General features: G+C 36.8%; 1 protein-coding gene across 2 annotated transcripts in view; it reads right to left on the bottom strand.

Moving 5' to 3' along the window:
- The window catches only part of Rbbp6 (RB binding protein 6, ubiquitin ligase), a 31,820-nt gene extending 14,980 nt beyond the window's left edge, over positions 1–16,840 (bottom strand). For both annotated transcript variants that reach the window (XM_052199808.1, XM_052199807.1), the window contains exons 1-7: positions 16,462–16,840; positions 11,324–11,423; positions 8,551–8,587; positions 4,119–4,163; positions 2,087–2,175; positions 1,871–1,970; positions 1,400–1,539 (exon numbers count right to left, since the gene is read on the bottom strand). In XM_052199808.1, coding sequence (XP_052055768.1) covers positions 1,400–1,539; positions 1,871–1,970; positions 2,087–2,175; positions 4,119–4,163; positions 8,551–8,587; positions 11,324–11,423; positions 16,462–16,627 — 677 coding nt within the window. In that variant the 5' untranslated portion in view covers positions 16,628–16,840. The remainder of the gene's footprint in view (positions 1–1,399; positions 1,540–1,870; positions 1,971–2,086; positions 2,176–4,118; positions 4,164–8,550; positions 8,588–11,323; positions 11,424–16,461) is intronic.
- Positions 16,841–17,121: the final 281 nt, after the last annotated feature.

The following is a 17,121-nucleotide window of genomic DNA, read 5'->3' on the forward strand; positions in this document are numbered from 1 at the left end:
ATATAGCATAACAACAGACTGCTTTAAGATGAACCACAGAAAACTCAGGATGGCGGCTGATGAAAGCAGAGGAGTGAGCAGAGCCTGTGAGTGGAGCTGGAGTGGAGGAACAATCATTCTTATTTGGAAACCATCTGAATATTAAAGTACACATCCATCCCTAAATGCTACATCTTTTCAGCAGCAATCCCACCTGCTAACTATGCTATACCTCAACATTCACGTACAAAGCCGGTAAACTAACCTGTCACTTAGAACATGGACACCTAGCCTCTAAAGTGTCATTACTCAAAGGATATTCTAAGATCTCAACTTTGTGATCTTCTGGAAGGCTAGTTTAACAATGAAGAATTGGGATCTTACCACAATTTCTAAATAAAAACTGGAGTTCTTGGTAGAGAATCTAGAATCACGACCTAGAGGAACACTTAAAATATACCTGTGTGTTCAAGCTGTAGAAGATAGTAAAAGAAGGTCACCAAGTACATTACTAAGAGTAGACCTATAGGACACTAAGTTGAATCAGACCACCAGATTCTTCTGTTTGTTCTTTTGTTAAACATTGGCTTGTACGGAACCTAACAAAATGGTTCAGCAGGTAAACTGTCTGCCAGACTTCCTATAAAGTTACAAGAAAACCAATTCCACTAAGTTGCATTGAACTCCACAAAGGCACAATGACACACACACACACACACCCTAAGAAGGAAAAAAACTGGTTTAAAAATACAATCTGAAAGCATATTAAAAATAAGTAAGTGCTAAAGCCTAGTCTGGAGGTGCACATATTTAACACCAGTAACAGGAAGGTCAAAGCAAAGTGAACACAGGAGACTACTTTGAACTACAAAAAAGTCTCATTTCAAAAAAAAAAAAAAAAAAAAAAAAAAGAGCATGAAGGCATCGCAGAGAGCTGGCTGAACTAATAATGACTTGTAAACTTAGCCTGCTTTAGACTGAAGCGTCCTCAGTATTTCAGTTCTGCAGCAGCATTTAAACTGCCTTGGTACCTTACTGCACTTTTACTCCTAAAAGTCTGTTTCTTACAATGATTACTTGTTTTATTCACTTAGGAAATGGAAACGGCTTATGTTAAGAAAATGTAGGAGCATGTATGAGAATGAGGAAGAAAGAAGTGACAGAAAGAAAAAAATCAGAAGACTACAAGGGAAGTGGCACTCACTAATGACAAAAGTCCCCAAATTCATTTGAAATTTGCATAAATGGAGCAGACTGCAGCCTCTCAGAATTAACACAGAAATATAACATGTGGGAATGAAAAGTTCTGGAATGGAAACTTCCCAAGGAATCCGAGTGGCCAAGTTACAAGCCCAAGTCTGAAACACTATACCCTGGGACTGCCTAGTCCCCACAGGTCACCGCTAAGCCGCATACTTACGCATCTATAGTCGGTATGGCATATTTTCCAGTGTTCGTAAGCATTGCACCTTTCATGTTAGGATCTTTCACTTCCATCATAAAACTTCTAGGAATTCCAGTGCTCTTTTTGATCCTAGGACCAGATTCAAAGTTCTTATCCTATTTGGAGGAAGCAAGAGGAAAGGAAGACAAGACAGTCTTCTTTAGCAATGTCTGTACACACCTCCCAGTGCTTCTCCTCTTTTACTTATGATGCCTCACACACAGGAACTGCCATGGGAGCTAAGTACTAATCACCTCTATTTCAGAGAAAACAAGACTTAGGGACAAGGAACACGCTCTATTCAACAAGACAGCCAAGACTTGGGCCTGGCCACCGAGACTCCAAAGTGCTCATCTACCATCTTAATGGAGGAGAGTTTTACCATGGTAAATATAGTTAAATAATTCTAAGGAAAACTACATGTATCAGTTTCTACAAGGAACTTACCCCATTTGTTGGGCAATTCTTAATATAATGACCAGGTTTACCACAACGAAAGCAGGTGTAAGATGGAGGTGGTGGACCTACTAGAGTTTTCTTCATGTAACTGAAAAGGAAAAAGAATTCACGTGTACATAGATACTTAGGAAAAATAATGCTTCTGATTACGGGGGCAAACACACCCCAAAATTCCTATTAGCATAAAAGTATTTATGAACTTACTTGATTGGGTCGTATTCATGGCCAGATTGCGACATCATTGCTTTAATTTTGTCTTCCTCAGAAGCATTGGCTTCAGCCAGATTGGCAGTCTGTTTAACAGGTAATTATTTGACACACACATTAGAAACACATTAAGACCACACAGCAAAGACAACACACACATTCTACACAGAGCAGCTTCTGAATGAGCTGTGCTTAACAGTAGTCTCTGGGCATTCTTATATCACTCTATGCTATCTAGGGGAGCTTGGGAGGCTGCATAAGTCTTTCTGGGGGATTCAAACCTCAGACCTTGTCTGTACCTTACATTAAAGGCCGGGCGAGATTAAAACTCATGATGTCAAATTTTTAAAAGATTTGAAATGCCACAGCACTGAGATTATAATTTACATTTAGAACTTAGAAGGTCGGGGTGGAATAATGATTTAACATTTCTATACACTACAAGTCAGAGGGCTTTTGGTTAGTGGTGTCAGTTTGTACATTTAAGTTCAAAGGTATGCATTAAGCATTCAAAAATTTAAACTATAGATATGAACCTTTATTTTTAATAAGTAAGTCTAGGTATAAACAGGGCCTAAGGGAGTGATTTTCTAATAAGCTGGATATTCACGTATCTATCACTCATACCAGCCACGCACTTCACTGGGTTTTATCTTTACATTCATCCACAAAACAAGCAACCAGTTTTAACACTTTATTGTAATTTTAAATACACAGAATGATTAATATTAACAGAACTTGCAACAACAGTAACATTTACAGAAAACTGATTACAGATGTTCAATAACTAATTTGTTTGAACCCAAACATTATTTTACAAATAGATTAAAAAAAAAAAAAAAGCAACCCAAATCTTCAAACCTTCCCGACTCCTCCCAGCCAAGTAACAACAGTAGAAAAGAACAGCACTCAAACCCGGCCCTTACGACACATAAAAACAGACAGCAGAAGCTATAAACTGCCAAAGATGTGACCTCTGTGCTAGACCACCTTAAACTAGAAACTGACCAGATGATTCATCCAATCTATTTAGGATCATTAATTTTCATGTTTAGTTCCTTAGGACTAGAGCTTAAGTAGCAATTTGTTATCAGGACATCCTATCTAAGGCTACACCTAGAAAAAAAGGACACAACCCACAACCAAGTCAAGGAGAAGATAGGGACATCACTAAAGGATAACTTTTCATGTTCTTCTGATGTTGGCTGTTAAATTGGACTTTACAGTTCTTGATAGTAGGAAAAAAAAAGATTTTTGGGAATCCTTTTGAGCCCTCAGTTCTGCCTGTTCTGTTCTTCTAAAGACACTCTGCAATCTAAAATGCAATCTGTCTTTTAAAAAAAAAATCCATCACTAGTGCTTTCCCAAACAGAAGATATCAGATTATCGAGCATGAATGTAAGCAACCTTATCAAACAACATGGCGAATACAGTGATTTCAGGAGGTAACAATTTGGCCCTCTGCCAAACATACACACTCTTATTCCTGCAAACAGCTTCATAAGTACACACTTAACACAATTCATGTAGTCTGTGTTCAAACAAATTAGGTTAAATTTTTCTAATGCAGACAGACTACAAGTCTAAAGCATAAAGAAACAACTGTACCACATTTAAAATATTGACCTTGGTGGGATCAATTAAAATTGTCAAGAATTAACCACACAACCGTCCATGTAAGGAAATCTTCTGTTTTGGCTATTTTAAAAGTCCACATAATTCACAGCCAAAACTAGGAATTCCTCCAGAATTACGTTAGTTTCCAGTGTCTAATTAAACAAAACGGTGTAAAGGGGGAAAAATGGTTAAGTGTAGCTTCTTGTGTTTCTTCAGTCTTGAAGATGAACATTACACAGGGGCTGACCATGTTACCCCTATCTTCTCAAGCCAGCATGGCCGGAACAGTACATACAATGCATCCACAAAATACATCCTCCCCCACCCATCTTAAAAAATACTGCTTTGCATCTTTAAAATGTTATAAAAGACTTATATTTTCAAGAATATATATATATATATGTATATATACCTTTGTAAGCTGGGCCAGAGAAATAGATGCAGAAGAGTCATCAATCTGTTCACAAAAAATTAAACACACATTCAAGTTCCACACTGAAAACAGCTGAAAGTGATTATTTAGCCCCTAAAGTCACTTTAGTTCAAATATTGGGCATTTTCTTACTTCTCTAAAGACTGTTATATTTTGTTTGAAACCTGAAAATAAGCTCAAGCTATTTTATCTTCTGTTTACATTTCATACCCAGTTTAAAAGGCTACAATGTATACAGTGAAAACTCAGAGGATAAAAAAGTTGACTCAATACTATAATGTAAGTCCCATGTCTTTCAATGACCTCTAAAATCTGATAATGCGCACAACAATGGACAATGCAAGAGAATTTTTTGGGGGAAAAAAAAAAAACTCCCTTTAATTGTAAAAACAAGCCGCTTGCTCTTTAGGGCTCGGGCCATTGCTGTGAAGGGAAGCACTCCCAGGCAATCCCTGCTGTTTTCCTTTTTCAACATTAGCTGCTCAGTCTGTTTGTCCTCTCTGTCCAAGAGCAACAATAGCTTCTCTGGTCAAGAAACCACAAGTTTCTTTATCAAAGCAAAAGATTGCCAAGCATACTCCAATCCCAAGGTCCCAAGCCCGTCCCTCCCACCAAAGAAAGAAAAAAGAAAAACAGGAAAGATAAACCAAAAAGGTAACCTGGGAAAATGTCAGAGTTGTCATACACAATGACAGATTTTAGCATTTGAAGAAGCCATCAGGGCAAGGATATATTAAGGACATAAGAGGGCTTTAAAAATGTATTTTTAAGATGTTAACATATTTAAAGTTCTTTCACTTGATCCCATTAAATGACTGTTTTTTTTAAAAGGTGCTAGTCTGCATGCACAAAGGTATTTTTAGTAATTAACATCTGGATAAGATATCCCTAAATCTCCTTATTTAGTATCCTATTCAATGTTATAAGCTTCTCATGTTAGTGGTCAGAATTCTTTGGAATGGGCAAACTTCAATAAGATATCTGTCTCAAGGAAAATGTCTTCAAATATCTTCTATAAAGTACTGAAAACAAAAACTGAAATCCAACAAGATTCAATATTAAGTCCTTTCCAATGTTCACTATAGAACAAATTCAATAAATACGAGAATTATATTGGCTAGATTTAAGATACATCTTAGCTAGCCAGATGGTACCTGCCCTTGAGACTGAGGCAGAGAACAAGTTCCAGAACTGGGCTACATAGAGGGTCTGAGGTCAGCATGAGCTACATGGCAAAACTCTTGTCTGAAGATAAATCTTACAAATATCTTGGGTTTAGTCTGATGGGTATTAGTACTGGGATGTTTATTGAAAACAAATAGTTCTTTGTTCCACACTTAAGGACTGTAGAGTTCACTGTGCACTAAACTCACATTTCTAATGTATAACCAACCACTAATGCACCAATCAAGAGCTTTCTTGCTTACTTTTACAATTTTTTACTTAGGACTAATCAAGTAAAAGGAAAAAATATAAATACCCTTATCCATAAAAAAGTCTAAGTTACTCAAGTTTCTTTGCAAAGGGCTATATTTTAAATCACCAAGATTTACAAAAAGGGTCTGAGTAAGCAGTTGCTGGCGCAGTCAAATCTAACAACACTGACACTGTCACTTTGTTCTCTTGTCCTTTTTCCCTTTTGCTTTCTTCCACTTCTTTTATTATGGACTTCATGAGTTCAAAGTGGTTTCTCACACAAACTGTATATTAATTATAGTTGTTCTCACCAAATAATCTCTATACTATTTAACAACCTTATAATCTAAGAGATTAAATGTAGCAGGGCATTAAGACATGAGTAAAAAATGTTCACAAAGTTTGCCTGAAAATGTTAAGAATTTAAATTTCCTAAAATGTAAATAAAGTGACTTCTCAGTAAAATTCTGTTAAATCTGCTATGCTTAAAAGATCTTCAAAAAAATAATGTATTACTACAGATATCACTAAGATTAGCCCTCCTCTGTATTAGAGCCTTGTTTCTGGGAGCAAAGACCTGATATCTGTTTAGGTCAACTATATTTGAATGAAAACTAAAAGAACCCAAACAATATAATCACAGTGTTTAGTTAGCAAGAACATCTAGCTTTAGAGTACCAGACCAACATGGAAGGAAGGATGACTAAGGTTTAGAGAATAAACAGATAGTCATCTTTGATCAGACTTGACTTATTATCAAAATTGCACAGGGTATGTGGTGATCCACTTGCAAGGCTGAGGCAGGAGGACTGAGCCATGAGTTCAAGGCTGCTGGCCTGGCTGCACATAAAGTACCAGACCAGCTAGGATTGTTACACGGCAAGACCTTGGTGTCTTCAAAAAACAAAAAAACAAAAAACAAACAAACAAAAAAAACAAAACCCAAAATGGAAAAAAAAAAAAAATCCAAGTTGGGCACGATGGTACAAGCCTACAATCCCAGTACATGGGAGGTGAGGCATAACTCAAGAACTCAGGGGCAGCCTCCTATAGAGAGGCTAGCCTGAGCTACCAAATCTCAAAATAAAAATACTCAAGTATATGAACATACTTTTCCTAATCACAATTTTAAAATTTTGTTCAGGATCTCTATTTTGTGTATGTATACCTACACCATCCTATTCCTAAGTTATGAATACTAGTAAATGAACATGTCTCCGTGATTCTGAATGTCAACAAAAACCCAAGCAAAAAAAGATGGAGACAACAGATTATGTTATGACTCCATCTCACTTAATTCTATCTAAAATTAAAACTGTTTAAGGCACTAAAAGGAAAAGAGAAATCTGAATAAGCTTACAATAAACTTCTTATAAATGTAATACAGACATGCCAGGGAACACACAAGGCTAAAAGAATGTTAACTTTATTTATGAACATGTGACTTGTGTTTATACACATGCTAATAAACAAAAAGGAAATAATTATTTTCAAGAAATAAAACTTCATCTGAATTAATTTAAATACTATATAAAAAAGTTTATACAAATGTGTTACATTGGCTACTACAGTCACCAGGACAGTTTTTCTAATTTGTGCTAGCATTTGGATACATAAAAATCAGTTTTAAACCAATCACCAGCAAAACAGAAACTTGGACAGTTTTTACAGCATGATGCTTTAAAAAACAAAAAACCCAAAGAATAAAAAACAACTCCCCCAACCCCCAAAAAACTCATTTATCCAAAAGTGGGGAAAACCCCCAACCCCCTGAACTTTTTAAACTTGAATCACTGTATTTAGACAGGAACTAAAAGCTCAGTATATTTTAGAGAACAAGTTCCAAGTTGAGATATTCTCCTTATCATGTTTAGATTCAATGATCCAAGGTTAGAGAAATGCCTCACACACAAATGTCAGCAGGATTTTTAAAAGAGTAAAATGAAATAGCAAGCATTACCCCTGACTTCAAAATGAAGATTTCAAATACTGTGTTTTTGTGTACAAGTATTAAGCCTGAGCAGCAAAATGTTTATAGTGAACCATTACATTTACAGACCCCAATTGAGACAGCTCTGTGTTCTGCACCTGTCCCACAGTTTAGAAATGGTGCTTTTACTTAAAAGCTCAAAGTCGAAATAGTGTCACACTTTGGGTTAATCTGTAATTATAAAAAGATGTTACCCCAGTTGATGGGGGTTGCTTCTGGTAAGATACAGCTTTTGATAATCTGTAACTAGTGAAGTAGTTTAGTATTTTCTGAGAAAGGGAACTTTCTAGATTGTGTATGAAATGTATAAACCATCAGAATCAATGGCATGTTTATGCACTCTGGGTGGTGGAGACGCAATTTCAGTCTATTCTGTATAATGCAAGGGTATATACAAAGGCACCAAATAAAGCAAGACTGATTCTAAAGCTGCATCAGAAGTCTCTCAAAAGCTCTCTCCTACTATGTGTTTGCACTTGGAGAAAGGATCAAATAATGTAAGTTCTGCATGGTGCTAATCCATTTCTGAAAGCCATCAATTAGGCAGGGAAAAAAAACCTAATAAACTAAGTGAAACAACGTGGAAATGGCAAAATATACACTCCAAACAATTTTTTATTGCAAGAAACAAAAAGCACAAAACAGCCTGTACATACATACAAAATACTAACTATAGACAGACAGATGCAGAACATGTTGTCATGTTCTTCAGTGTTAAGCCTACATCATCTAAAAAGGATCATACATTACTGTACAACAGTGTCATATAGGGAGAGAGCTGTCATAGTTAATATGAAACAGTAAAGGGCACAAATTACCCATTTCTACAGAGTAACTGCAAATTATACCACATTTATATCCATATTTCAACTGAACTGTCATCAAAATACAATTTATTTACAGTGGGTGCTATGGTCAGTGGTTATTCTAAGTGAGTTACTTCACTGAAACATTATAAAGGTAAAAGCAATTGTGTAGAAAAAGGGTGATTGTGTTTTTACATACTGCTTTTGTAGTTCCCATCACTGGTTCAGTTCGACTTCTAAAAAATAAAACAGAAACAAAAACTAACATTAGCTATTTATGAATTTCATGTCCATATGTGTAAATGTGTATACATAAGTGTGGGTGTGCAGTGTCACTTAGCCTGCGCCAGCCTTGAACTCACTATACAGTCAAGGCCAGATCCTCTTGCCTCTTCCTCACAAGTGCTAGAGTATGTGTGCATCATGCTATCATTGACAAATATAAATATATAGCTCTAATCTTACAACTTTAAGAATGTAATTTTCTTTTGACAAAACTTTAACATAATTTCTGATATACTGAATAAGCAACTCTGATCACTATTTACTACTTCCAAATGGTTTAAGATACATTCATAGTTTCTAAAACAAAACAAAACTGTATCAAGTAATTCTAAGAGACGTATTAGCTGGACAGTGGTGGCACATGCCTTTAATCCCAGCATTTGGAAGGCAGAAGCAGGAGGATTTCTAAGTTCGAGGCCAGCCTGGTCTACAAAGTAAGTTCCAGGACAATAAGTACACAGAAAAACACTGTCTCGAAACTACCCCCCAAAACAAAACAAAACAAAACAACAAAAAAAGGAGATGTATTAGTTATGACATATCACTTCTGAAAGGTACTGTATTTATAATCCCAGTGTTTTACTTATAATGGATTAAAGAGTAGTTTTTCATTTTTTTTGTAAACTTAGATATAAATTTCTACATACCCAGTTTCTTAAGCAAACCACTGCTGGTACATTTATAAATGGAATCTCTGATAGACTGCAGTGCTCAAAACTAGCTTTCAAATTCAGATAGACAGGGTAATGATTATTTTAATTTAAAAAACATTTTACAGATGGTCAGTGATGGCATATGCCTTAAATTCTAACACTTAGGAGTTAGAGGTAAGTGGATCTCTGTAAGTTCCAGGACAGCCAAAGCTATATAGACAGACTGTGTCTCAAAAACCAGACAAACATTTCACAACTATAAGCAAGTAAATAACAAAATTTAAGGTGTCTGGAAAACACAACATAGTCATTAAAGTATTTTAAAACCCACTTCATGCTTATATGTAATAGGACAAATTGTTGCTACAAGAACATATAAACAAATCCAAAGTTTCTTTAGCCTGAATAGATTAGAAGGGGGGAACTGAGGTCATCGTAAAGATTACTGTAGAGAAATACTAGACAGCACCAAAGCTTACACATGATTTTGAGCTACTGACAAAAACAACTTGAACTTTCTATCATTTGCTCAAACTGAGCATTTTATGAGGCAAACATTATCAACAAAAATTCTATATAAAAATTAATAATCAATTTTATATATAAAGTACCTTAAGATGGCCATGAACTTAAAATATTCCTTTTCTCAAGAGTTTCTAAGTACCAAAAGAATTTCAGAGATGAAATATTTGATACTTATTTTTATTATTTTTTTTTTAAAAAGACAAAGTCTTTCTATATAGCTATATAGACTTGGGTGTCCTGATACCTGCCGTGTAGGTCAAACTTGCTATGTAGATAGATCTACTTGCTTCTGCCTCCTGAGTGCTGGGATTAAAAGCATGTGCCACCATACCCTGCTTGATACGGTTTTTGAAAAATCCACACAGCAAGTGTAATTTCATGCTAAGACATAGAATATAATTCTACCTTATTTATGTATTTATGTATTATAGTTCTGCTATCAATATAAAACTTCTGAGATGACCATGCCCAGTGGTAAAGAACTGTAATTCCAGCTACTCACAGAGCTGAGGCAGCAGGGCATCAAATTCAAGTTCATAAGAGCTACAGATTCAAATCTACCACCACCAACCTGAACAACTTAACAATTGGACTGTCTTGAAATACTAAAAGAAGAAAAATTTATGAATGTGGTTCGATGGCAGAATGTTTAATATAAGCAAGGGACTAGGGTTTAATCCTCAGTATTGCATTAATAATAAAGAGAAATTGTTAAGGATATAGTTAATACGAATTCTAAAATACTCGAGGACTGCCCTAAATTTATTTTAATGATAAGTATTCACCCTATGCCAAGCACTACTTAATTCTTTGTAGAAGAGTTAGAGGACAATTACCCCTAGGTATTTATGGGGAATTAGATATAGGATTCTTACTCTTATCAACAATAGATAAAAGGATGCTCAAATCATTTACAGAAAACAGCATGCTCTTTCATATAAACTCTGCAATATTCTATACCTTAAAACACCTTCAGACTGCTTTTATTTAAGAAAAAAAGTGTTCTATGAGCAATTATGACTTTGTTACTTTATACTTATGCTGACAGAGTAGGTGGGTAGAGGTTCTGAGTAGTGTTGCCAGTTGCATTCATAACAAAAATCCTGAGATGAGACAATAGTTTATTCAAAGTTCCATTAGGTGAAGCAATAATGAAGTCAAATATGAACCTGACTCATGTTACTCTATGGCCTTCCAGCCAAAACCTCTGAGAAAAAGCTTGTTGACATTACTTAATATTAGTGATGCTGTCAAAATATGTAAGACAGATCTATGACACAATCATTTTGGGGGTGAAAACACTCCCTATGTAACTGTTTCTAGTAATAGCTCCCTTAACTATAAACTATGCCAACTTAGCCTGGGGGGAGGGGATTAAAAAGAAAAAAAATAAAAATCAAACTCCTATTGCAGTTTTCAGGTTAACATGATAAAATTTTAATATTAGTAAAATGTTTTGAAACCTTTAAAATAGGACATTTTTATAAATGTATGAGCTTTTATACTCACATAACATATGTCTTGCTTGTAGACTTAACACCTCCAATAGGAATTCTTCTGACAATCACAGATGAATTTTTAGGAATGAGCGCATTATCATCAGTATATTCTGTAAACAAAGAATCAAATTTCTATTCAGGGATCTAAGTTCTCAGGAATGAGAAAACTTCAACCGAACATCAGTTTTATCAATATGCGAGCTTACAGTACAAGAACACCAACATCCACATTTCTTGCAATTAGGAATTACTATTATTAGAAGAACTGATACAATATGGTCAGTCAGGGCCTTGGCTCTAGAACCAACTTGGAGAAACTCACGTGCACAATACTAAGCTGCTTTCCAGCTCATTTGCTTAACGTGCAAACTATGGGGCTACTCGAAATGAGTGTACCTCCTTAGTCCTTAACCATTAGCTAGATATCATGACCCCTGTTTGCAGGTTGCTTACTACAAGACAACCTAAACAAGAAATTATAATCTATTTGGTTTTTGTTGTTGTTTTCAGAGACAGGGTTTCTCTGTATAGCCTTGGCTGTCCTGAAACTCACTCTGTAGACCAGGCTGGCCTCGAACTCAGAAATCCACCTGCCTCTGCCTCCCAAGTGCTGGGATTAAAGGCAGGCATCACCACTGCCCGGCTGAAATTATAATCTATTGTTTTTAAAACTAAAGAATGGACAGTGACTAACACTTTGGATAGAATGTTGTACACAAAGCCCCTCTGAAGGACAAGCCAGTCAGACTCACACAAGTAAATGAAATGAATAGTTACTCAGAGAAAGAACAAAGTGAGAAAAAACAAATGACACAAAGAAGACTGCAATGTTAAAGGAAATTAAAGAACGACATAAAATCAAGTATTAAGTATAAACCATTTACTGATTTATACTGTTTCCATGTAAAACAAGGAAATCACTCGTGGATTTTACGTGATATGACAATTTACATTACTCTGGTATCTGCATGGGAGACAAACTGAACAGAAACCGGGTGAGTCACTAAGAAGGCTGCTTTATGGTCTAGTGACAGCCAGCATTGGTGACAATGCTGTGGAGGCTGATCGGGATATGAGTATTGCAATTATGGAAAAAGAACAACTATGCATAAATTTCTATGTTCACAGCTATAGCAAGTGGGTATCATTTTTTGAGCAGATTAAGAGGAGGAATAAGTAACATTTTTCTACCCCATAATTACAAAAGTGGGCCTTAAGTATAGTAAAAAAGAGTTAAGGAAGGAATGAGTAAAATTATCAAGAAAAACAATTTAAGAGATGCAAAAATCTCCCTTAATTCCATGACCTAAAATAAAGTGGCTCATCTTTCAGGCTTTTAATGTTTATCAGTTTTATTATTTTTGGTCATCAAGCATTTAGTTACTCATCATCGTTCTACAGCACATTGCCCAAGCAAGAGTTCTTTCAGCTGTTGACTATATTTCACAGGCATCCAAAGATTTCCTAGATGTAGGCATGTGAGACTGTATTTTGGACAGTTTCCAAATGCCAAGCAAGATGAGTAAGAAAAATCAAAAGCAAAAAATTGGGGTATTTTAAATTTAACAATTCTAGAACCCAAACTTAAGCGTGTCAAACATTTGGCTGTTTTTTATGTGTAGCAACCCTCAAATGTATTCACAAAACTTTCAAAGACAACTTATTAGTTAGGTGGGGTAATGACAACATGTCTGCAATTCTAATACCCAGGAGGCTGAAACGGGAGGATTGCCATTGAGTTCAAGGTTAACCTAGATTACATAAGGCAAGAAGACAAATAACAATTTGATCAACACAGTGCTGTACTATATAGTAGTAAGGTCAGGTGTCCTAATGCCCCTCAACTATAATGTTCCAGCTGGCTAATTAGAGTTTTGCATTTACATGGTTTCCTAAACCCAAGAGTATCTGACATATAAATTCTTAACAAGTAGCTCCTTTAGATTCAAAAGGATTAGGGGCTGGAAATTGATAGAGCACTTGACTTCGCACCAGGAAGAAAAAACAAAAAGGCTTACCAGTGTATGTTTCATCTAAAAACAGGGAAATTGTGGACAGAATGTAAAACAAGATGAATTTGAGAAATAGATAGCCAGAGTAAGGATAAAAACAAATAAAACCCCCTCATACTCAGCTTCCAAAACAACTAAGTTCAATATGAAAGTTACTGGATAGATGGGAGGGCCAGTGTATTTTTGGCAGTGAGCCTAGCCTCCAGTTTTCTTCAAAGACCATTTGGAATTCATTGTAAAATAGTGTAGAAACAAGCAGGATTAAGTCTAAAACAGAACTCTGACAAGCATTTTAGCTTTCCCAAGAGTTCATGGTCCTTGATACCTGACAGATTTCTATAGCTAAAGGAATGCTTTACTGGTACATCAATAATTTAAACTTTTAGGCAATCTATAAAATTTTAAGTATCCTAACCATTTTTTTTGCAACCTTTAATTCACTAGATGATTCTAAACCAAGTAGAATTCTAATTCAACTGCCTTGTAAAGCTTGACCTATTTCTGTGCCTACAAGCATTCATGGTGTCTGAGAGGCCAGAAATAATCTTCAGGGTCCCAGGGAACAGATGTTAAGAGTTTTGAGTTCCTGTGTGGTGGGCGCTAGGAACACAAATGGGGTTTTCTGCAAGAACAGTAAACCAGGCAGCGATGGTGTATGCTTTTAATCCCAGTACTTGTGAAGCAGAAGCAGGCGGATTTCGGAGTTCAAGGCCAGCCTAGTCTACAAAGTGAGTTCCAGGAGAGCCAGGGCTACACAGAGAAACCCTGTCTCAAAAAACAAAACAAAACAAAAAAACCCTAAACCAAACAAAAAACAAAACAAAAAAAACCAGTAAGTATTCTTAAGGACTGAGCCATCTCTCCAGCTCACTGAATTTCTGCACCACCACTACCAATACCCTCCCCTAATCTGAGTGTACATAACAAAGAAAGCTCGGACATCTCTCTTCACCAACCTAACATCAAACTTTCTTCAATTAAAGGCAGCACAGAGAAGAAAACTTGCTGTGACGCAAAGAACTTCCCTGTATTTTAGGTTTTGGATATGTTCTGAACTAGAAAAATTATGCAAAGTCACATAATGTCAATTTGTGGACAAGAATTTTTCAATCACAACTTATTCCAGTCTAAAAGCTGCCTATAAATGTTGGTTGATAGCCAGGCGGTGGTGGAGCAAGCCTGTAATCCCAGCACTCTGAGAGGCAGAGGCAGGCAAGTTCAAGGCCAGCCTGGTCTACAGAGTGAGTTCCAGGATAGCCAGGGCTATACAGAGAAACCCTGTCTCAGGAAAAAAAAAAAAAAAAATCAAAACAAACAAATAAATAAAATAAAAGATAATAAAAAATAAATGTTGGTTGGCAACAATATGGAAAAAGCCTAGTTTCAAATGATTCAACTATAATTTGTAATAAAAATGAAGCCTGTGTAGATGGTATAAGTGCCCAATATCCCTTAATTTCATTTGTATTATTTTTCCTCATTCCTAAAGATACCTTTACATAACAATGTAACCAATTATTCTTAAAAAGCCATGTGTTTTTAAGGTCTGCTTTTGGTGGACTTAAAAGTTATTTCTTAGCTGCTTATACTGTAAGCAACCTTTCTTCTTCCTATGTAGAGGGAAATTACTAAAAAATACAACTTTCAAAAAAGTATTTATTTTAAGGAAAACAGAATATTCTTTTAGTATTATAATTTGCTTATGTCTGTACTACAAATGAAAAAACTAGTCTTCTACCTGACAAGATTTGGTTGACCTACCAAACTACAGGCTATTGAGATGAGACCACACCCCCAAAATCCCACAAAACAAAAAACCACTCCACGTATTGTATCAAATTTAGCTTGGTGGAACAATTCTTTGATACCAGCACTCAGGAGGCAGGGGCAAGCTAATCTGTGAGTGAGAGGCTAGCCAGATCTAAGTAGAAGTCCAGGCCAATAATTAAGACCTTAACATAAATAAAGCTCCATTTAGAACTCTTTCTTCCCATACTATCAGTGAATGTTAGAAATCTAATCTACTAGAGTCCATCCAATAAGCATTATTATTCTGAGAAAAAGAAACCAAAACAAACTCAAAGTCAGAGATGACTGTGACATTGCCACCATTCAAGTCCCTATACTATTATGTTAATAATAGTCCCAGTACTATTATGTTTTCAGGGGTGGTGGTGTACCCCTTAGATTTCAGCACTCAGAGACTGAGGCAAGAGAAGCTCTAAGGTGTACACCTTTAATCCCAGCACTAGGGAGGTAGAAGCAGGTGGATCTGAGTCCTGGGACAATCAGAACTACATAGAGAAACTATCTGGGGGTGGGAGGATATTACTTTTAAAATGAACTCAAATATTATAATCAGTGGCTTACTTATATTCATATTTTTTAGAAACACACACACATTTTGGTGGTGCTGGGTTAAGGACCCAGGGCCTTGCACTTTGAAACTTTTCTGAATTGCTGAAGAGTTAAAGTGTGGTCTAACACCTGCATTCTCCACACTTGAGAAGCTCAAACGGGTTGTTGGGTTGAAGGCCAGACTGGGCTACAGAATTCAACTTTTAAGTAAATATCACTAATTCTGGAATTTCACCTCAGAGTGTTCACCTCAGAACATTTTATAATACAAAACCAATTCCAACACTAATTCCTCAAAAATATTTTTTCCACAAGCAACCCCATATAAATAAATAAAAGGGGGCAGGCAATTGCTATCAGTTTCAAAACGCTACTAGATTAGCAAACCAGTTATATCTACTGCTGCTGTAACAAATGGGAAACCTTACACGGGCTTTCCTCTCCTGATGAAGTTAGGGACCACCACCAGGCAAACACTCAATAGACTTAGATAACAACCCCTTTCTCTTTTCAATCCAATCCCACTGTTAAAAAAAAAAAAAAAAAAACTTTTTAATTAAAGGAAGAGGGGCGACATTTTGAGAAGAACCAGCCTGCTAGGTTAAGACCGACCCCAGCATTCAGAAGACCAGGTAAACTCCAAGGTCCGGTGCTGCAATCCTTGGCTATCAATGAAACTGTGTATGACAACGGGTAAGAACGGAGGTTAGGTCTGTAACAAGCAACTTAAAATACCCACCTCGACCCAATAAATATCTGCGGCCCATGTGCCTCTTACCTTCTTTCGTCTGCGCGTTGGTGATCTGCAGATCGCTATCGGCAGCTTTCAGCTTTTCTCTCCCCATAATCTGCTTCTTTAAGTCGCAGAGGGAGATATGAAGCCCATCAAAGGTGACGGTGTCGTAGTTGAGTTTAGAGGAAAATTTATAGTGCACACAGGACATTGTGGCAAAGATTCCTAAGGTTCAGCGAGGAGACGTGGACACTCTCAATATATGTATATTTATAAACTTAAGAGCAAAATATGTACACACACAAAACACTCAAAAGACAACGAAGGACCCTAAGGCCTCAGATTAAATACCCCCCCAACCACAAGCGGGGGTTCGTGAGAACAATAATCCGGAACCCCCCGCCCCGTACTCAGAATCGCTTCATGAGGGAGGAGCAAGACAGGAAAAGGGGCAATCGAGGATCCGCCAACCGGCACAATGTCACCCGGCTGGGTCCCACTCGCTCATGCTAAGGGCCGGCAGGAGACGGGGGCAGGCGGTGCAGTCAGTAGCGGTCAGTCCACACGTTAGAGTCCGAATGACCCCGCGGGGTCAGGGGTCCATAGCGGCCGCACCTCCCGGCAAGTCTCTCTCCGTGGATGGGGGTGACCCAGGCCCCGGGAGAAGGTTGCGGGGAGAGGGCCTAGGCCCGGAGTCCACGAGCG

This window comes from Apodemus sylvaticus, chromosome 1, assembly GCF_947179515.1.
Source record: "Apodemus sylvaticus chromosome 1, mApoSyl1.1, whole genome shotgun sequence".
Lineage (NCBI taxonomy): Eukaryota > Metazoa > Chordata > Mammalia > Rodentia > Muridae > Apodemus > Apodemus sylvaticus.